Below are 21,633 nucleotides of genomic sequence, written 5' to 3' on the forward strand. Positions count from 1 at the left end.
CTTCGAGCCATTCTTTACACAACTCTGTATTTATGAAATATCAAGGGACGAAAATATTAAAATGACATAAGCATGCTTTATTTATAATAAATAGAGTATTTTAGCATCACTTCAGACAAAAAAAATATAACATTATCCTTATTTTCATATATCAAATTCTCATTCAGAACTGCGATAAGATAAATAGATTGACTCAGGGTTGAAAATTTATTTATAAAAAATAAATATAAATTAACTTTTTTAAGAATAAAATTTAGATAAACTTTGATTGTTTTAATAACATAAAATGGAAATTCTAATATTAATATGAAATAAAGGACACAAAATGTTAAAAACGATTAATATATAACGTAATTATTAGAAAACAATAGTTTTTAAGAAAAGTAAAATAGTAAAAAAATAAAAAATTAAGCAATATTATTTAGGACGAACAGTTGTTGATTAAATCTAAAGTGTGTATTAAAACAAAGGGCAAATTCGTCAATTGCATTCCGACATTACAACAAGACATAGGTAATGGTCACATGTACGACCACTATAACGACGTCGTCGGGCATTCCTTTCCCACGTTTGCTCTCTCTCCTCGTCCCCAAAAATGTTTATTCGAAAAAAGAACATGAAAAAGAGAAGAAAATAGGAGAAACTCCAGCTAAGAGACGGCAGAAAATCGTTCTCAATTGACCTTTGAATTAGAGAGGAGTTGCTCGAGCTCAAAATTTGTGTTGTTTTGATTTTAGGGTTTGTTATTTTTTTATTTTGTCAAAATTGATTTTGGTTCAATCAGTTGTTCTTGTACATCGAGTAGAATTTTTATTGAGAACTAAGCGTTCTTACGGTTCGAGAATTATGACGAAGGCAATGGAGAGTTTACAGGATCTGCTCGACGAAGTTAAGCTTCGAACGGTGTGGTGGGTTCTCTGTATATTCGCAGTGTCCTACTTCTTGACGCGTAAGTTATCAACTGTTTTCATTCTCTTCTGCTTTTTATGGAAAGAGGAAAGCCTAAATTGCTGTTTGTTTTGTTTGGATTACTCCATAGTCGGTAGACGACGCTTTGGTGGTTAGATCATTATATTGTACTGATAATTGGTGTTGGATTGAAGAAATTCCTGAAGTTTGCATTGCAATGGTTTAGTTTGTTTAGTTTAATATCATGGTTCTGATGGGTTTAACTTTGTTACGGTTTATGTTGTGTATCCGTGAAATACCTGTGGTATTATGCTATTCTGGGTGAAGGGAATTTGTGGTAGTCGGGGATTGTTTAGAATTGAGAGAATATGCTGGGCAAGGCAGATGCATGTGAACTTCTGAACTGGAGGTATTTCTGGTAGAGTTTATCATTGTCAACATAGCTTCTAGCATGGGCACACTGGGCATTCCAAATAGCATCGCTGAAGTTTAGGATTTGTAGAGAACCTTGCCATTTTTTATTTTCTTCTTTGGTATTATTCTAGGCATGCTAGTCTAGTCAGGATGAGCATAGTTATTATTGTTTTTTGTTAAAATGACTGAAATTTATTTAAACTGGAAACCCATCAAACCTTGTAACATTTGTTTTTGTTTGATTTGGTGGGTCTTATTATGGAGTATGCTGCTCTTGAGCCTTTTCTTATTTTATAGCTGATCATTCTCTGCTTATATATGCTTCTACAGATACTAGTAAATCAATGCTAATGAATATCCCCATAGCCGTTCTCTTGGTCTCTGGACTAAGGATGTTATTCAATGAGGTGGAATTCCGTTGGAAGGTCCGGAATAACAGACAACTATCGTACTTGTCACACTTGGAAAAGAAACAGCTATCCGTGAATGATTCTCGTCTTACTTCCCTGCCTCCCCCACAAAAATGGAAAAGAAAAATAGATTCCCCTGTTGTTGAAGCAGCTATTGAGGATTTCATCAGCAAGCTTTTGCAGGATTTTGTCGTAGATCTCTGGTATTCTGATATTACGCCTGACAAAGAGGCACCAGAGCTAATACATTCTATTGTTATGGATGTTCTTGGCGAAGTATCTGGAAGACTCAAAGAACTAAACCTTGTTGACCTGTTGACGAGGTATCTTTTCTGGTGTATGTCTGTACTTCAATGGAAGTCGAAAAATGGTGCGAGTTGAATGGTTAATGATATGAGTAAGTGAACCTTATTTCTCCAATTCTCCAGGGATGTCGTAGACCTTATAGGAGATCACCTTGACCTCTTCAGAAGAAACCAGGCTGGAATTGGCGTGGATGTTATGGGAACATTGTCTTCTGAAGAAAGGGATGAAAGGTTGAAACACCATCTCCTGGCCTCTAAGGAGCTTCACCCTGCTTTGATCTCCCCAGAGAGTGAGTACAAGGTGTAGAAGTGTTCTAATTCAGAAGCAATTGTTTGCGCAACCACTTTCTTTATCCTTCCTTTCTAAGGATAATTTTCATGACATCTAATACTTTTTGATTCATAGGTTCTTCAGCGGCTCATGGGTGGACTCTTAGCTGTTGTGTTAAGACCTAGGGAAGCCCAATGCCCCTTGGTTCGATGCATTGCTCGCGAACTTTTAACTTGTTTGGTGATGCAACCTATTATGAATTTTGCAAGCCCAGGGTAAGATACTATTTTCTCTAGCTCCCCCTTTATGCGAATGCCGTTCAGGAATCTAACTGTTTTCTGTCTTCCCTCTCCAGGTATATTAATGAGTTGATTGAGTATATTATCCTTGCGTACAACAATGAGGGGTCCAAGGATGTTGTTGCTGATCAATCACCTAATGTGGACGGTCATAACAATGAGCACAGATTTTCTCGAGAACATGGTCAAAGCAGTGAATCTAGTAATCAAGGGACTGATTTGGCTTTGCCTCAGTTCAATAAAACATTACCAGAGTCAGGTGGCTCGGGAGATCTCGTATCTAGTACAATGCAGGATGAAACCATACACGCACGGCATGCCGAGTGGGCAAAAGTGTTTGAGGCAGCAACGCAGAGAAGAACAGAAGTTCTTATGCCTGAAAATCTGGAGAACATGTGGACAATAGGAAGAAATTACAAAAAAAAACTCCAAAAGAAGGCTGCTCCAGGAATTCATGCTCCTCAAGTAACGGGTTCAGTTAGTGTTGTGTTGCCTAGAAGAGATTTGGAGACTGAAGTAGCAAAACAGAAGCCTGAAATGTATATTGAGATAGAAGACAAAGCTTCTTTGCATCTACCACCTAGGCCCCAACAGGATACTCGATCTGCTGGTCCTAGTATTGATCCTCTAAGCAGGTCTCAGGAGCTTAATGAGAAGGTCTTTGCCAAGGGGAGCTCCAGTGTTCATGAATTGGAGAAAATTGCTGGTGATGTTTCCAATGAAAATAGAAATAAGCTTAAAAGATCAAACAGCACTTCTGACTTGAAAGTTCAGTCAACCCTGGAAGATATGTTTGTTACTAAAGGCAGTGCACCCATCATTAATGAATACTATAGTGCAGACATTAATAAACTTAATATGCACAGCCTGATGAGCAGTTCAGCCATGGTATTACGTCGAGAAGGGCATGCTCCAAAGCTTAGATGCCGGGTAAGATATATTTCTTCTATGTGCAATGAAATTTAACTCTGAATTGTTGCAAAATGCTCATGGTTTTCTAGAAGAGTAGCTCCATGACAGAGGTTTCATTCCTTTGTTTCAAAGTGATAAATTTTCCTTGAAAGACTAGTTTGCCATACTATGTGATCAGCCATTCTTTACGCACAAGATTCTAGGATTTTGCTGATTGCCTTTGATTACTGTTGCCTTACTATTTTTGTGCTTTGGCTAATGAGAGACGGCCCAAAACAGGCCCTATGTCTTGGTCAACTTGTTTTAAGTTGTCTTGGACTGTGCAAATAATTGTTTTGCCTATTTGGAGGTTCTTGATCCAGATATCAAAAGTGAAGAAGATCTGCAGCTACGGGGAGAAATCTTTTGATGGGCACTACCAATATATCATCTCCTCCATTTCATCCATCTTTTTGACCAAAACAATTTTTTACCCATTATTTGTTTTTCCTTCAGTATAGCAGACAACTGATTTTCTCCACTAATTTTTGCTTCTTTGACTTTTCTTTTTATATTTATAAATTAATTATCAATCTTCTTTCAGGACATTAAATTTCGTTAATATTTTGTGCTTTTAAGTTTAAAAATGATAACATCAAATTGCTGATTGTTAATAAGCCTTTTAAGTACAACAGAGAAAGATTTCTAAAACTTTTAATTATAAATTCAATTTCAAAATATGATATTTGATTATTTCATCTATATTTATATTATTTATATTTAAAAAAATATTTTTTGGTGGGTTTGTCTGTCAATAACTATCTGTTAGTTGTTTTTTCCAATGCTTACCTTTTCCCCCTTCAACCCTACATGCTATGCTTTCTCTCACAACCATTTATTTTTTCTATTCAATGTGTAGAACAGTTTTCATCCATCCTATTTGGGTTTGTGTTTGGAAATTACGTAATTAATAATACATTTTTGTGGTTTTTCATTCATAAAGCAAGATTGTATAAAAATTATTGGTATGATAATCATGTAAATCAATAAATTCTCTTCCGATACCAAAATTTAATTTAAATTTTGAGTTATTTATATGGCTATGCATGTTTTGATAGCCGATTTAATTTTATTTTTCCACCTAAGTAATAATGTGTTATTTTTTCTTTAAGTTTAGATCAAATCTATAATTGATCATTTTTTTAATTTAACGTAGTTCATAAAATATATATGATTTAGTTTTTGTTTTTCTATTGAATACTTTAACTAAACAAGTTGGATAAATATAATTCATCATAATAATTTCGATATTAATACTTATAATTAAATTTTAATTAATTTTTTAGTAAATGATTTCCGTTAAAACACAATTTTAATGACGTGTAACACACACAATTTACAATAAACAAGGATTTTTGTTCCTAGGAAACAAACCATATGCATAATGCATATCTCAAACTATCTTACTTATCTCCAAAAACAAATCCAAATGTAGACATTAGTTCCAAAACACACCTACTTATCTCCATTTGTCTCTCTCTATTCCTTCAGAACAAAACGCTCCAAAACTGAACCCAAACACAATGCTTGAATTGCAGGTGACTGGAGCGTACTTTGAGAAACATGGCTCAAAATCTTTTGCAGTTTACTCAATAGCTGTGACAGATGCTGACAATAACACTTGGTTTGTGAAAAGAAGGTATGAGTTTTATGGCCAGTTTGAATGAAGTGTCTCCAAGTTTTAAATGCATGTGATGTCTTTGATCTGCTTCATACATGGTGTTGGTTCATGATTCATGAACATAGTTTCATCAACATGAGAAAGTTTCTGAAATATCAGGATTGCTTCATTTCAAATGCATGTAAATAGTTTCTACCTCATTACAATCTTGGTCTCATGAACATGAGAAAGTTCTCTGCCTAGATCAGGATTAGGTGGTCTATTCTTATCCACAGTTTGTTCTTCTCTGCGGATACTTTATCTACAGATACCGGAACTTTGAGAGATTGCATAGGCATCTAAAAGATATCCCCAATTATACATTACATTTGCCTCCCAAACGGATATTCTCTTCAAGTACAGAGGATGCTTTTGTTCACCAGCGCTGTATTCAGCTTGACAAGTATCTTCAAGTATGAGCTATACTCTCTGTGATGGTACATAGACATCTCCTTGTTTGTTATTTTGATGACACTTCTTCACCAGGATCTCTTGTCAATTGCAAATGTCGCTGAGCAACATGAAGTGTGGGATTTTCTGAGTGCCTCCTCCAAGGTGTGCATTTGCATTTATATTTTCTGTTAAAAACAGGTTCAGTTCCTTAGGGTTCTTCACTAATTTGTAGTTTTTCATGCATGAAGAATTACTCTTTTGCGAAATCTTCTTCTGTGATGAGGACTCTGGCAGGTGTGCCTTCTCTTCTTGGACATCATTTTCTATACATTCAATTGGCTATTTATTTTTAGTTCGTCCATATTAATTCATCAGAATTCTGGAGATTTCCATTCATTTCAATTGTTGCTTAACAATCATTGCTATTTGGCAATGTTGATGTTTGGATACGTAATATACACCTCAGTTCTTTGCTATGATTGAAAGTCTTGATAATATTACCAACGCATAGTAATGGTGTCAAAGGCCCTGAATCGTCTTATCAATTTATTCTTTGTCTGCTCTTCGTATTCAATATAGTCTTGTCTGGACACATAGTTGTGACTCATGATCTCATGCTTCAGATAAAGAAAAATGTAAATCTGTAAATAAATTCTTATCAACTTCGTTGATCTAACCTAAGTCTCTGCTATTTGGTGTACATCGATATTATACCATGTCATTAGTTGCTTGTCCCAGGTAATTAACTTTGGAAAATATTTCTGTTTTGTGGTGTTGTAAGTTGGCTCTGGAGTTTGGTTTTTTAGATGGTCTAGAGAATGATTTTTGGCAGTGACAGTCAATAAATGTGTCCTGATGGATTTGAGTTTAATGGGATTTTACAAAAAACTATACGCTGAAGTTTATCGGAGAACATTTTGTTCAGTGAAAAAAGACGTTGGCCTCTTACATTTGCAAGGGAGCCTAACTTCTTTCTTGTTCTGAATTTTAAATTGTATCTAAAAAATAATTATCAACTCTCGCTTGACCGAACAGTTAATGTGGACGATGCCATGGATGATATTGTGCGCCAATTCAAAGGGGTTTCTGATGGCCTAATGTGGAAAGTTGCTGGCTCACCTTCATCTTCTTTCGACCAAGGTTCATCAGTTACAAGCAGGAACTTGTCCTGGAATGCTGATGATATAAAAAAATTGGCTATGAGACAAAGCACCTCAGAGTCAATTAACAGTTTCTCTGACAATGATGAGGGTGATAAAGATGTAAACCATGGAGAACAGGAAGCAGAAGCTGCGAACCAAGGTAACGGCTGGCATTCAGACAATGAACTGGTTTCAAAGGGGTTCCCACAGAGGGTAGTCAGACATGAGGAAGATGTTAGTAACTTGGAGTCTGAGGAAATCCATAACTCAAGGTTGAAATCGATGTCAAGCTCTGTGAGCAGATATCCGGAGTCAAGTCTGGCCATAACATCTGTTCCTCAAGAGGATCCAACAGGGGTGCCCCCAGAGGTATTGTGGATTTAGGAGCGTACCTTTGGTTCTCTCCTCTTTGATCTTATTATCATTCTTTCCTTACTTCCAGTGTCTCTCTTTCACAACACTTCTGAGGATATATTTTTTTGGTTCGAGTCTTGGTCTTCGTTGCTTTTCTGCATGTGGTGTTCTTTTCCAGAAATTTGCCAAATTACTATCAGTAGTTATCATCAGGATCTATATTTCTTCGAATCATAAGTTCAGATGTCAGATCATCATTTTGGCTGTGTCTTAGTTAAACATTTCAAATTATGCAGTTAGAAAGTTCAAAAAAGAACAGGAGTTGGTATGGAAGGGAAATATGCCTACTTTTTTTTTCCTTTAGCTCTTCTTGGAAAAGTCAAACCCGTAAATCGTTTATACTGAGAGACTAATGATATATATGCATATACACATTTTCTTATTTTATCTTCCTCCATGTCCTGAATTGTTTCAATTCTATATTTGGAGAATATTGATCCCTTTTCACACTATAAGTGGATTGAAGACTTGTAGTTACATCCTTGAGGTTATTTTTCAGAAGAGTTTTAATTTTGATGCTTCGTTGATTCCTGAAGTGTTCACAAGTGCGTTTGGGATTTTTCACCATCCTCTCAATAAACTGTTGCTTGTGATTGATGTCATGTCAAATAGCTAGGTGTGAGTTTCTAGGCATTCTCTATCACTGCCTTATGATCTCAGTTATTCTTTCTCTTTATTAACACTGAATGTTCCTTGCAGTGGACGCCACCAAATTTAAGTGTCCCAGTTCTCAATTTAGTTGATAATGTATTTCAGCTGAAGAAAAGAGGCTGGCTAAGGTGATACTTTCTTTCTCACACTTTGGTATTCCGAACTTGCTTCTAGGCATGAAAATTAAATGTGAAAGAGGTTCTTACGGTCAATTTTGTATTTTCTCTCTCTCTATGATTATATGTTCAGTCTGTTTAATTTTTCATTGATGAATATGAAGGTTTCATCATAAGCAGGTTTTTAGTCAATATGTTATGCTGTTTGGCTTTAATGTCATGCGCAACTTCTTGCTTCTTTGTTCCTTGACAGCTGAATGCTCTCTCAACTAGCCTGTTCAACTTCCTATTTTTTCTTTCTTTAACTTTCTTTCATTCTTCACTGTGACTTGGATTGCGTGTTTTAACAGCATGTTTTGTCCTAAAAATATTTCATTCTGTTCTTGCCAATTATATTATCATGAATAAAAGTTGGATATGTAGACCACTCCACCATCCCCTCCCCCAGCCCCTCCCCCAGCCCCCAGCCCCCACCGAAGAAGGAAAAAGCAAAGTACATGGGGGCTCACTATTCAAAACACTCTGATTTTGCACACATGCTTTTTTTTTATGCAGTTAATCACAAAACCTTAACCCATGTACTCTTATCTTCTTTACTGTAGGAGACAGGTCTTTTGGATATCAAAACAAATATTGCAGTTAATAATGGAAGATGCCATTGATGACTGGCTCTTAAGGCAAATCCAATGGCTCCGTAGAGAGGATGTTATTGCACAAGGGATTCGATGGGTCCAGGATGTAAGTTCATGCATATACTGATATGATACTTTCACCATCTCATGTTGTGTAATTGTGACTTGGTCAGGCTGAGAACCTAAGTAATTTGCACTATGATCATCATTGATGTAGTTGGTAGCAGAGCAATGGTGAATCTCATCTTTCTGTACAAGTAACTGCTATTGATGTAGTTGGTAGCAGAGCAATGGAGAATCTCATCTTTCTGTACAAGTAACTGCTATGAATTTGTTTGGATAACTTGGTAACTAGGGCTATGCTGGTAATTTAGTTTGAGATCACAGCCTTTAGTAACTAGGACTAACAGATAACTTGGTACAGAAATGCAGTTGTTACATTCTGGAAAACTACCTAATAAGAGATTGCTATGCTCTGATGTTGTACTTCTGATTTCTTGTTCTGGTTGTGGAGATTTTTCGGTTAAAGGCGTGTCATTTCTTTTGGCTATGCTTTGCTACAGCAAGAAGTATCTCTTTTTCTGGAATTTTGCTTTGTTTCTGAAGCTGTTATGTTTCCTTTTTTCTTATCATTATCTTCTCATAGGTTCTCTGGCCTGGTGGCACATTTTTCTTGAGATTGCGCTCGCAAGCTCAACCAAATGATTGTGAAGCTACTCGGGGATCTCAGCAAACTACTAGGCAACCAAGTGGAATGAGGTCATCTCAACCAGGGTCTTTTGAGCAACAGCTTGAAGCTGCTCGCAGAGCTAATGATGTGAAAAAGATGATTTTCAGTGAGTATCTTGCTTTTCATCAGCCATGTACAATGTTCTTTTATGTTGATTTAGGGTCATAAGATGTCGAGGTTAATATTTTACCTCGTTGATTATCTATCTTTGTATTTCCAAATCCTCCTGAATGTTTCCTTAGTGCTTCTGTTGTTTCCATATAAAGTTATGTTGTGGTTGTCTCTTCAACATTCACTGCTCATATTCTATAGCCTGTTCCATTTTTCTGTGCATATTTCTACTCCATTTTGCTGCTACACTTGGATTGAGCTGAGGGTTATCTTAATTTTCTTTTCCTCTTTTTTTTTTTTTGGTGGTTAAACACACTTACATCAACGCCGGATAAGTGTCATGGGAAGAAGGCAGAAGTCATAGAAACTATTCTCTAGTTAGCTCATTTTTGCTGGAAGATTCCTGATACCTGGGTTTATGTGTTCTTATTCCTGTGATTGGCAAGAGATATATTACGTGTCCCATTAACAATATTACCTGGGAGAAGACTATTGCCTTGCAATATCTTCCACCAAACTAATTTGATTGATTTTCTTTCTTGTTATTGTGGATGTCAGTGATTTAGAAATCTATTACTCTTCCTACTTGGCAGATGGTGCTCCCACCACTTTGGTCAGTTTGATTGGGCATAAGCAGTACAGACGTTGCGCAAGAGATGTATACTATTTTCTTCAGGTATAACCCCCTATCCACCTCATGAAACCTATATAGAACTACCCGAGGGATCATGTTTTTTATCTCACTTATATTATCTTGTTTTTGAGAACCTGTATAGTTCATCTAATGGATGGAGTGTATTTGTAGGATATGTTGTGCTATTTTCCTTTCTCTTCATCTTCGTCACTATATTTTTTTGTAAATGACTTGCAGTCCACAGTCTGTTTGAAGCAACTTGGCTATGGAATACTGGAACTTGTTCTAATATCAATTTTCCCCGAATTGCGTGATCTTGTGATGGATATCCACGAAAAGATGCACACTCAGTCTGTACAGAGCTAATTTTTTTCCCCCCTTCCAATTCACTGTGAAGATGGTCAAGCGACTCGAGTGTCTAGCACCAATTTGTGGGACCGTAAAAATGCCTAAATTCAAGGAAGAGTGTATTTGGTTCTCAGGTGCTACTGGAAATCAGTTCTGATGTATGTTTCTTGACCGATTCTATTTCTTGATGTACAAAATGTAAAATAGCTTCTCTGTACAGTTCTTGCTTGTGTATATTTTGACAAATTGCTTCATTGGTTCTGACAATCTTTGCAATAAAAATGGTTTAAGCAATTCTCATGAATCAATTACTTAGGTTGTCTTGGCGAGCCTCAAGAATCAAGACTGACAAAGAATTATTTGGAATTACAAGCAGATGAATGATCTCTTCATCTGCCATCGTGTTTGAATAGAATGGTCAAATGGCGTGGATTTGTTGATCGAATTATTGACAAGAAGTTGTTCATCGAGTGTGACATACAAATAGATTTTTGGGGGGTTAGATAAAACAAATTTATATTACAGACTTGGTTTACTTTTTCTGTACAGTCTTCTGAATCCCAAAAGTATTTGATCTGCTTGCCAAAGAGATTTTCTCATAACACAAGTTGGTGCCCAGAAGTAAACCAACATGCCAATCAGATTATTTCCTACCTAGTGTAATCATATTAGCCATCTAATTAAAGGAATTAAATAGGTACATATTTCTTGTCATTATTGCTGAACTCAGGGTATATGACAGGATATACATGCAGTACAGCTGAGGTATATGATGTCCGAAATTGGATCTACACTCCCACTCCCACCAATGTGTACGTACAATAAGATCTTGAAAACTCAGAACAGGTTTTTGAATGGACTGGTTAGAGAATCGCGAAGATCAGAATAAAGGCCATAAAGGGAGTATTGCCGAAGGTTTGCCACCTCGTACCATGAGTTTAGCACGTTGTCGTTTCTGTCGGTACCAGAGAAGGTAACTTGTATGCCCAGGTCACAACCAATAGACCCTCCATTACTTTTGCATTTGGAATTCGGAACTGCACAATCAGTGTTGTTAAGGCAGACAAAAGAGTTCCCAGTGCATGAACCACACCCAAACTTCTTCCAGAATAAGTTTTGGAGGGTGCCTTTTCGGAAATCGAGAACCTATAGCACCAAAAGTTCAGGAAAATAGTATAGTCTAAGAATATCTACTAGTGATTGCAGAGACATATATATCTTATTTACCAGAGTGAAGCTGGTTATAGTGTTAATGTCGTCTGCAACGAATACAGGAATTGATCGAGCTGCATATTGTCTTCCAGCAAATGCCACCATATAACCTCCAGCTTTGCTCTGGGACATCAGAAAAATTAATCATAGAAGAAAAGCTATGTTATATCATTCTTTTTGGTCCACATATCATCAGTATACTCGTAAATTTGAAAAAGTTATCTGTTTTGACGAAGACTAGAACAACCACTTTTTAGCAAACGACAGCATTTGAATATAAAATGTACCTCTTCCCCTTTTACAAAACCAATTGTAGAAACAAACTATTGAATATAATTTCCAAAAGTAAAAGAGCCATATTTGAGTAGAAAATGATCTCATTATAGTTTGCATGAGTAAAAGAGGCATATATGATTAGAAAAAATGATCCTATTCATTTAGGGTCAGAAAACTACACGGATTAACCGACATATCGCTTACCGGATTGAAGGCAGCACTATTGATGGTGAGTAATGAAATCTCATCAACCTTTGGCCTAAAGACTGCAAGTTGAGCATTATATCCGGACAGAGAAAGACGGCGATCACACGGGGAAAGTTGAGTTTGATTGAAAAAAAAAGACTCCTTTGAAGAAAATGCAAGCCCAAATGTAAATCCATCAAATCTTTGAACTTTAGCATCTGAACAGGGGCTAAATTCAATGTTTGTGTCTCCGGCATAGGCCTGGATCATCATCATCATCATAATAAAAAATATTATTACTTGCCCCAACCCCATTGCTGCCAGAGTCATCAACAACAATGTTTGTTCCTTCCTTGCTTCCCCTGTTAACAAAAGACACAAACACCAAGAATGATTCATGTCATGACTCATGACATTAACATTTGATTATTCTGTCGAGCAGATCACATGAAAACCAAAGGGAAGAAAAAAAAGGCCCTTTCCATCATGAAATCCATCCTCCTTAGTTGAATTCAATAAAGACGCTAAATTCAAACAACACAATTGCAAAACATGGGTTTTTATGATGATCAATAAATACGACAAACTTACCGAGATCAGATTTCTCCAAACAACTGCTGCTTATTCAGCTGCGAAACAAATTCTATTGAATTTGTGTATCCTTATATTTGAATACTAACTAATAAAATGATCAGAGAAGAGGGCGAAAACAGGGAGGGTTGATGAAGGGCTTGCTACGTATTTGATTACCATCTACGTAAAAACGTGATGGAAATCTCGTTTTTGTCAATTCTCAAGAAATGAAGAAGAAAAATGTTAGGAAGCTGGTGAGCGAAAGGCATGGATCATTTCCTGAAAACGGTTATGGAAGTTGGCGTCTGATGCAAGGAATGGCGACTTTACAGCGAAACAACGAGTTACAACATCTGAATGAGAAACGTGTTTGTTTCTCAGGGATATATATGTACAGGCCCAAAATTTCTGGGCTTCTAAAGTTTGGCCCACATCTCATACTACTGTGTGAAAAATGCATTTTCGAGAATGTCTCCGCAGCATGCAAAAGATAGGCATAAAATAGACGTTTATTTTCAACTAATAAAATGGATAGCTCTTCCATCCCTTTTTTCCCACTAAGATAAGTGGGGATACAATCACTTTGCCAAAAACACAGTCTTGGTTATTTGTTTATGGTAGCAAGAAATATGCCTTTTGAGGCAATCTGAATTGCCAATCTACCAAACCTTTTCAATGCCTTCAAATTGGAACAGGTTTTGCTTTTTGTTGGCTGATTGTAGTTAAGACATTTTCCTCAAACTAGTGATCCGAAGTCATTCCAAAACTCCAATCAATCAGTAAGGTTTTAAAGCCAGAGAGGTGTAAACTGGCTTCATTCTTGAACTAGTCTTTTGTAAACCTTCACTTCTTTTGCATCTGTCTTGCTTTGTTTTCTGCTTTTTATAGGGTTTTTCTTGAATGCTTTCATAGTGAAGATTGGTATCATTTCTTCTTTTTCTTTCTTGTTTATGCATGTTTTTCAAGATTTACGAAATTATTTGAATGTGATGTCTTAGGCAGAGAAGTATGATGGCAAAAGAAAAGCACCAGAAGGATGGCAGGGGAAATCCAAACACAAGGCCCTGCTTCTACAAAATCATGTGGCCAACAAACTTGATTCATTTGGTACCTTTACTTTGGAACTTTATTTCTGTTTCAATATGTACCAGATGCTCTCTAGTTTTACTCCAGAAGCCCATCATGCCATTCTTCTCAAGAAATGCCTGTGTACACACACATGATCTGAAGCAACATCATGCTTTAGTCTTGACGTAAAGAAAATCACTCCATTTTCTTTGTTTTGGGCTTGACATAGCTATTGCATTCTGTCTGTGAAGTTCTTGTTTCAAATTCTGTTTCTTGCATGATTACAACTTGTAGAGAATCCCACCTGCCTTCAAGAAGCAGTTATTGAATGAACAAACTGATAGGGCAACCCTGAGGAGTCCCTGTGGAAATTGGGATGTTAAATTGCTGCAAGAAAACGGAGACATATATTTTGCGGAGGGCTGGCAAGATTTTGTGAGGCATCACTCTCTCGGCAGTGCAGAATTCTTACTCTTCAATTATAACGGAAAAATGTCATTTGATGTGGTGATTTTTGGCATAAATGGGTGTGCTAGAAACTATGAGTCAGCTGCGAAATCCGGTCAAGAATCCGTGTCTTCATTCACCTCCACTTTTCCTTTCTTCAGATACAGCATCAAAGGCTACAATCTTGGCTCCAGAAGTACTCTGGTAAGAGAGCAGCTAATCAACTTACGACCCCATACATTTGCACATAGAGGTCCATTTCTGGATAGGGACTAAGAATCTAAGATCTTCTTTGCAGCTCATTCCAAAGGCTTTCTCAAGAATACACCTTCGGCCATCCAGACAGATAGTGATCCTGAAAAATTTGGAAGGGATCTCTTGGAGAGCTAGCATTCTTGTTAATAGTAGCAAACATCTTTCCATTACTGGAGGGTGGAAGGCCTTTTCGGATGATAATTCGATCAAGAACGGAGACGTCTGCATTTTTGAGCTGGTTGAGCAAAATACAATGCAAGTCCATATTTTCAGATGAAGCTTAATTCCCAACTCTATTCTGTCTTCTTATTAATATGAAAAAATTTGGAGATGGAAATATGTGGAAACTCCCAAGTGCTAGATGCAAAACATATTTGCTGGAATTAATGGATCCCCTCATCTCAAGTTGTTCTGTTTTGACAAACTTCTATAGAACTTTGCAGTCATTTAGCTTGCTTGAAAATCAATTTTCAATATTCACCACCAGTCCCTGCATGAGCATATGCCATCTTGAAAAACATGAAAGCGATTGGCATCTTTTATTGCCAAAACTCGTGCATAGACTTTGGAAATGAACTTACTAGCTGTGTGGCAGTCGTTGCAAATCCGTAGATTTTTTATTATCCTTATAACTGATCCTGGATTAGTTCTCATCAGTCCAAAAGCAATAGCCAACTTCTCACTGTGGTGAAATAGAATCTCTTTCTTCACATCATCTGACACATCCAGGATCACAGAGTTGGTATCAGGCTCATATCCTGCTGCTTTTATTTTAAAAATCAAGCCTCTGAGGAACTCATTAATCTCCGAATAGTTAGGATGGTCCATCTGGCTTGCCATAAATGTGAAAACTTCTCCTCTAATCTCGATAGCACTGAGGCCAGGGTCCTTTTTCAAGTTGTTCAGTTTCAAAAATATTCTAGGCATTCTTGACCAGGCCCAGTTTCCAGCCAAAGCATACATGTTTGAGAGCAATACATAGTACCCTGCATCATTAGGTTTCAACTGGAAAAGTTCCCGGGAGATTTCAACTCCCAGCTCAAAGTTCTTGTGGGTTCTACAAGCAGTAAGCAATGAACCATAAATCTCAAGCCCTGGTTGGAGATGCATCCCCTTCATGAGTGAGTAAGCTTCATTCAGTCGCCCAGCACGGCCAAGGAGGTCTATGACACAGGCATAATGCTTTAAACTAGGAATTATATTCCAAACTTCTGTCATACGATCAAAGATTTGGAGCCCTTCAGCTACCAGACCAGCGTGACTACAAGCACACAAGACCGAGACAAAGGTTGAGTCATCTGGATTAAGGCCTGAATGCTTCATCTTTAAAAGTAACTCTATGGCTTCATTTCCACATCCAATCATGCCATAACCAGATATTAGTGCATTCCAACATGCAACATCCTTCTCTTCCATCGATTCAAAGTGCCTTTTTGCATCTTCCATGCTTGCACAGTTAGCATACATGTCTATCACAGCTGATCCAACAAAAGTATCAGCTTCAAAACCAGTTTTTATCACCAGGGCATGCACACGCCTACCCTGCTCCAAAGCTCCTGAACAGCAACCTGAAAGGATGGTTATCAAGGAAACAGAATCCAGCAAAATCTCATCTTCTCCCATCATAGTATTGAAATGTTCTATGGTCCTTTTCCAATCGCCACACTTTGAAAACCCCTTCAACATCAAGGTCCAAGCAACCAAGTCCTTCTTATTGATATCTCGAAATATAGAATAAGCATCATTAACAAAATTACAATTTATATACAGTTCCATCAAAGCAGTTTTAAGTAGTTTATCATTCCCGTATCCGCTCCTAACAATCAAGCTGTGAATTCCACTTCCTACTCTCAAATCCTCTAAACTAACCAAGCTCATTAGCGTAGAACTATCGGCAGAGAACCCTTTCCTCCTCATTTGACTGAACATCCATAATGCTTCCTTCCCAAATCCATTGTCAGAGTAACCAGAGATGATTGCATTCCACGAGACAACATTCTTCACGGACATATCATCAAACAGATTCCTAGCACTTCGCAGACACCCAAATTTTGCGTACATATCGACCAAACCTGTTTCCACATAAACATTGTTCCCAGAATTGTGTTTGATCCAATAACAATGTACTGATTTCCCCATCAGGACATTCCCTAATATTCGAAACGCGGGCAAAACGCTTGCAAGTGTTATCTCATTAGGCCTAATTTCTTGAACCACCATCTCATAGAAAACCTCGATGGCTTCCGAGAAACGGCCATTTTTCGTGAGCCCAGATATCAGAATTGTCCAAGAAACCAAATTTTTGTTTAAAATCTGAGAAAATATTATCTGGGCTTTGTCTATAAGCCCACAAGAAGCATATGCATTCATCAACCTGTTGCATAGGAATACATTGTCAGCAAGATTACACACAATAATTTGGGTATGAGCTTGCTGCAGAGGCTTTGCATCTTTAACTTGTTGGAGGATTAGAGCATGCGGTACTTGCGTAGAATAATATACTTCTATTTTCCAAGAAACTCTGAGATTGAGAAAAGATTGTGCTTTCTGGCGCCAACAGTAACGGCTAGGCACTGTGTAAAGGTGGTTCATTTACTACAGCAAGAAAAGTTTTCCACATCTGATTTTCTTAAAAACATGGGAGTGATTCTGGCTTCGTGGGTTCCGACTTTACTGCTTTTGGTGGTAAATTAGAGAAGTTGGACGGTTGACAGTGGCGAATGTTTACTGAACGAGAAGGAAAACAACAATCTTCTGGAAGAAACAAGTTCCTACACCAAAAGACAATAAATTGATAACGTTAATCAAATAGTATCTTGATAGTTTAGTCTTTCGGTTTTGATCATGATGTTCATAAGTTCTTCGTCATACTTGCTCCTGGTGAACAGAGTCCCAGGGAAGGAGAAATAAGCTTTGTTGTTAGGCTCTGGTCGAAGCCCACTCCTAAAGTCTAACCAGGCTGGGCCTCAGCTCTCACCATAAGGCCCAAAACCAGGTAAAAGGATCATTAAAGATGGTAAACTGGGTTAGCCAGAAAGAGCAAAATTGAAAAGCCAACCTTGATCCTTCTGTCTTGAATGTGGCAGCCTATTATGCTAGTACAAGCTAGGTACAATTAATTAATGATCTTGAAAGTAAAAACCTCAATTCTTGCCTGTTAAAAAAAACACACCTCAATTCTTGCCATCCTAAATGAAACATTTCAATGTATTTTTATATGTAATTAAACAAATATTCTAGTTAAATGAATGAAGTAGTTCCAAGAATTGCATACAGCAAGCAAATAATATCAATTTGTGCAAACAGCTCTCAAACCTTTCAGTATTCAGCCAATCTTTTCCTGGCCACTACTAAAAAGGTTAGGAATTCACTCTTGAAAATCAGCCTCTATCCCATCTTCTTGTCAGCCAACCATCTCAGCACCACCTTATCCATTACTCCAATTTCTCCCATACAAACTGCACCTATTCAATCTCCCATCATCCCTTCTTATTCCATCTACAACTTAGATCAACAAATCCATCTCAAAGGACAGGTAAAAATATTTCATGTTACCTAATGGCTTCTACTCCACAAATAGACAAAAAAATTAGAAGCATAATACAAGTGTCTTCACTTTTCTTGTTAACTCTGCATAAATTCTTGCATCAATTTTGTGTGCAGGTTGCGAGTCTTTAAGCAATGGCGACGGCTGCAGCAACAATATCTCCAGTGACGGCTGTTCTGGGCCACAGCAGATCATCCCAGAGGAGAACAAGAGTCAAGTACATCAGTGGATTGAATTCATTTGGCGGGCTCAAGGCACACAACAATGTGGCCTCACTAGGCCTTCCAGTTTGCACTGAGCAGTCTTTTGCAAAGATTGTTAGCTCACTGAAGAAGCCATCACAGGACAGGAGGGGTGGTGCTCTGACTTCCACTTGCAATGCTGTGGCTGAGATTTTCAGGATTGCTGCCATCATGCCTGGCCTTGTTCTCGTTGGAGTCGCCGTTGGATTCGTTCTTCTTCGGCTCGAAGCGACCTTGGAGGAAGAATGAAGTAATCTGAGACTCTGTTACTCTTCCCTTTGTTTGATTCTCTCCTCAAATGTAGAATTGATTTATTTTTCTACATAAATAAAGTGGTAAGTTGAATTCATATTCTGCCTGCAGCAAAGTTCATTTAACAGTTATGTTTCTTGTTGTCTTGAAGTTGTTTTATTGATGTACCTGGATGAAGGCAAAGTGCAAAACATGCTGCTTTTTTACAGGTAGAGTTGATGTTATCAGTATAACAAGGATATGGATGATACCAGGAATAATTTGTATAAAATATGTCACTATATTATTCTTGACTTTACAATTGTAAGAAAATTACAGAAATCTGGAGAAGCTATATTAGTTCAAATGTATTGGTTGCTTGTCTTCTTGTTCTCCAAATCTCCGTTCATGATGCAAGTCTGCAACGTAGTCAATTTCTCCATTCTTCCTAAGTGGAATCCTCCATTTTCTATGCCAAAAGATAGACACCCTTGACCACAGTGGAAGCCCTGTATACCTTTGATTTCTTGTGCTTACAGTTAAAGGCAGCCACACATACCTTGAGTCCCGTAAATTAGCAGGATTCCACCTATCTGCCATGAAAATAAAAGAACCAGGAACCGCACCAGGCATGGGGAGCACAAAAGTACTCTGGGAAAAGAACGTTGCAACACGGAAATCTTTGTTAGCACCAACACAAGGGTTCCCTATACTCTCCCACGGCCCAAGAATCGATTCAGCCTCGTGCACCTGAGCCTCATTTGGTGCCCAACCACTGCATCCTGATGTGACCATATAGTAAACTCCTTGGTGCTTGAACACAGCGGGGGCTTCCCTGTGCTGTCCCACCAGGGCCCTAATGGTTCTATTTGTGACACCAAGATAGTCTCCATTCAGGGGACTAATGTGAATCTCCTTGTTTCTAATGGAGGAATAGATCAGATACGCCATACCATTCTTGTCTTTAAAAACTGTCATGTCCCTGCTGTCAAATCCATTAGGTCTCTGACTGTGGAGGTACTCAAAAGGGCCAGTTGGAGAATCGCTTACTGCTATCCCAACCGAGGCTTTGCTATAGGTAGCATCATCAATGTGCATCCACATGACATACTTACGAGTCTTGTCATTGTGAATCACTTTAGGCCTCTCCAACACCTTCAGCTTGTACAGATCATGAGTTTCATTCCTTTCTTCAGCAGCCAGAACGATGCCTTCGTACTTCCATGCCCATAAATTCTTGGAAGAGTAACAGCCGACACCGATGACATCAACACGAGCTGTGCCAGTTTCCTGAGCATGATAAGTCGGGCCATCTTTATACTCTCCATACCAATAATAAGTGCCTGATTTCACATCAAACAGAATGCCTCCACCATGAGCCTGAATAGGATTTCCATCCGTATCCAGCCACACTCTTCCTGGATGATAGTAGCCATTTTCCTTTACATCCTCCATTCTGGGATCTAGAGCACCTATGGGGAAGAAAATATTTCTAGCAAGTGATGATGCATTGAGAAATTCATCATTTAGGTTGATTTTCTGAGGGTATTTGAGTCCATATGGTGGGAGAAGTATTATTTCCTCCACTTGTTCGAGATCTCGGAGAGGGAGGGGGTGGAGGCTCAAAATTTGTTTCATGTTCTCAATTTGTTCACCTACACGGCTGAAGAAAGAGTACAACTGGATGATCAGAAGGCAAGCGAGGCTGCAAATCACCAGTCTCCGCCACGAGCAGCGGGAACCGGCCGACAACCACCGAACCATGTAATTGACTTGGTAAATGGAGTACTTAGTAGTAATCACTATATCAACAAGTTACGAATAACAGCTGTGAAGACCAAGAATGGTATTTATTTTCAATCTTACTCAGCAGATTCCATGGAGTTTCGTGAAACAGAAGGCATATTGTATTAAACAAAGAGTTCCACTTGCATATTTCTGCATCACGAGGCCGGAAAGAAAAGATTGCTTGGAGGTCAAAAGTCTTCTCCATCTCTTGACACTTTCTAAGGTGGTTTGAGTCAAACCTTGTTAGGTAATTCTGCATTATGAACCTGAAGACTGATCTCACCAGTTATCGCATGTGACCCAACTTGATAAGTGTCTCAATAAAAGATTAAATGCAATTTTCGTCCTCTGACTATAGTTCAATATCATTTTAGTCCTTTATTTATTTAGAGTTTGAATTTAATTAAATTGTTCAATTTTAGTCCTATTTTGACCAGGAAAAAGTCAAGGCCGTCGGAAATTTACACGTGGCTCCTACGTGGACATTTAAATTGGAGCTGAGATCTCATTGATTGAGATTTAAATGACTTGGCAATTTTCGAATTTAAAAAAAAAAAAAATTACATGGCCGCCGCGAAAACACATTCCGCTGCTGTTTTCTCCTCCGTCACGCCGACCCACGGTCGCGAACTGGTACCGTTAGATTCACCTGCTCATTGCGGTTCTAATGGTACTAGTTTCAACAATTTTCATCAACTAGGCGAAAAGATACATCCACTTGAAGCTCTCGATCGTCGTCCGCTGCGAAACCACATTCCGCTGCCGTTTTCTCCACCGTCACGCCGACCCACGATCGCGGACGGGTACCGTTGGATTCGCCTGCTCATTGCAGTTCTAATGGTACTAGTTTCACCAATTTTCATCAACTAGGCGAAAAGATACATCCACTTGAAGCTCTCGATCGTCGTCCACCGCGAAACCATATTCCACCGCCGTTTTCTCTGTCGTCACGCCGACCCACGGTCGCGGACCACCACTGTTCGCTTCCTCTCGTCGTTGCGAGTTGTTTGAGACCAGTCCCGTCGTTTTTCATCAATTGTGTGCAAAGATCCTGCAATTTTCATCTTCTCGCCGTTGTTGTCCGTCGCGCCGCCGTCCCACGGCCGTTTGCTGAGTGTTTGGCCATGTAATTTTTTTTTTAAATTCAAAAATTGCCAAGTCATTTAAATCTCAACCAATGAGATCCCAGTCCCAATTTAAATGTCCACGTAGGAGCCACATGTAAATTTTCGGCGGCCTTGGTTTTTTGTCGGCCAAAATAGGACTAAAAGTGAGCAATTTAATTACATAGAGGATCAAATTCAAACCCTAAATAGGTAAATGACTAAAATGGGATTGGACTATAGTTAGAGGATGAAAATTGTATTTAATCCCTCAATAAAAAACCAATACCTAGGATGAACACAAATTGGTGATGA

At 38.2% G+C, this 21,633-nt stretch overlaps 5 protein-coding genes and 1 pseudogene across 9 annotated transcripts; 3 read left to right on the plus strand and 3 right to left on the minus strand.

The window, feature by feature from the left end:
- Positions 1–544: 544 nt before the first annotated feature.
- Positions 545–10,684, plus strand: LOC105169587 (phox domain-containing protein). The gene is made up of 15 exons (XM_011090011.3): positions 545–949; positions 1,654–2,056; positions 2,162–2,339; positions 2,445–2,584; positions 2,665–3,538; positions 5,098–5,198; positions 5,488–5,632; positions 5,706–5,774; positions 5,861–5,906; positions 6,648–7,123; positions 7,868–7,947; positions 8,538–8,673; positions 9,214–9,403; positions 10,002–10,084; positions 10,280–10,684. The coding sequence occupies exons 1-15, from the start codon at positions 847–849 to the stop codon at positions 10,406–10,408; spliced, it is 3,153 nt and encodes a 1,050-aa protein (XP_011088313.1). The 5' UTR covers positions 545–846; the 3' UTR covers positions 10,409–10,684.
- Positions 10,685–11,012: 328 nt separating this feature from the next.
- On the minus strand, positions 11,013–12,992 carry LOC105169588 (uncharacterized). Its single transcript, XM_011090012.3, has 4 exons — positions 12,656–12,992; positions 12,083–12,426; positions 11,618–11,725; positions 11,013–11,536 (listed from the first exon to the last, which is right to left on the minus strand). The coding sequence occupies exons 2-4, from the start codon at positions 12,392–12,394 to the stop codon at positions 11,228–11,230; spliced, it is 729 nt and encodes a 242-aa protein (XP_011088314.1). The 5' UTR covers positions 12,395–12,426; positions 12,656–12,992; the 3' UTR covers positions 11,013–11,227.
- Positions 12,993–13,208: 216 nt separating this feature from the next.
- LOC105169589 (B3 domain-containing protein REM6) lies at positions 13,209–14,812 on the plus strand. 5 transcript variants are annotated; one of them, XM_011090014.3, is made up of 4 exons: positions 13,209–13,558; positions 13,636–13,744; positions 14,000–14,356; positions 14,451–14,812. In XM_011090014.3, the coding sequence occupies exons 2-4, from the start codon at positions 13,646–13,648 to the stop codon at positions 14,682–14,684; spliced, it is 690 nt and encodes a 229-aa protein (XP_011088316.1). In that variant the 5' UTR covers positions 13,209–13,558; positions 13,636–13,645; the 3' UTR covers positions 14,685–14,812. The 5 variants fall into 5 exon arrangements, with proteins under 5 accessions (XP_011088316.1, XP_020551470.1, XP_020551471.1 ...); XM_020695811.2 differs by having other exon boundaries at positions 13,209–13,472; XM_020695812.2 differs by having other exon boundaries at positions 13,209–13,438.
- Positions 14,688–17,630, minus strand: LOC105169590 (pentatricopeptide repeat-containing protein At1g11290, chloroplastic pseudogene; annotated as a pseudogene).
- Positions 17,631–17,801: 171 nt separating this feature from the next.
- Positions 17,802–18,545, plus strand: LOC105169591 (uncharacterized). The gene is made up of 2 exons (XM_011090016.3): positions 17,802–17,942; positions 18,071–18,545. Exon 2 carries the CDS (start codon positions 18,089–18,091, stop codon positions 18,443–18,445), a length of 357 nt encoding a protein of 118 aa, XP_011088318.1. The 5' UTR covers positions 17,802–17,942; positions 18,071–18,088; the 3' UTR covers positions 18,446–18,545.
- A 144-nt stretch (positions 18,546–18,689) lies between these two features.
- On the minus strand, positions 18,690–20,549 carry LOC105169592 (uncharacterized). The gene has a single exon (XM_011090017.3). It carries the CDS (start codon positions 20,189–20,191, stop codon positions 18,785–18,787), a length of 1,407 nt encoding a protein of 468 aa, XP_011088319.1. The 5' UTR covers positions 20,192–20,549; the 3' UTR covers positions 18,690–18,784.
- Positions 20,550–21,633: the final 1,084 nt, after the last annotated feature.

This window comes from Sesamum indicum, linkage group LG8 (genome assembly GCF_026168435.1).
Source record: "Sesamum indicum cultivar Baizhima isolate 11 linkage group LG8, ASM2616843v1, whole genome shotgun sequence".
Taxonomy (NCBI): Eukaryota; Viridiplantae; Streptophyta; class Magnoliopsida; order Lamiales; family Pedaliaceae; genus Sesamum; species Sesamum indicum.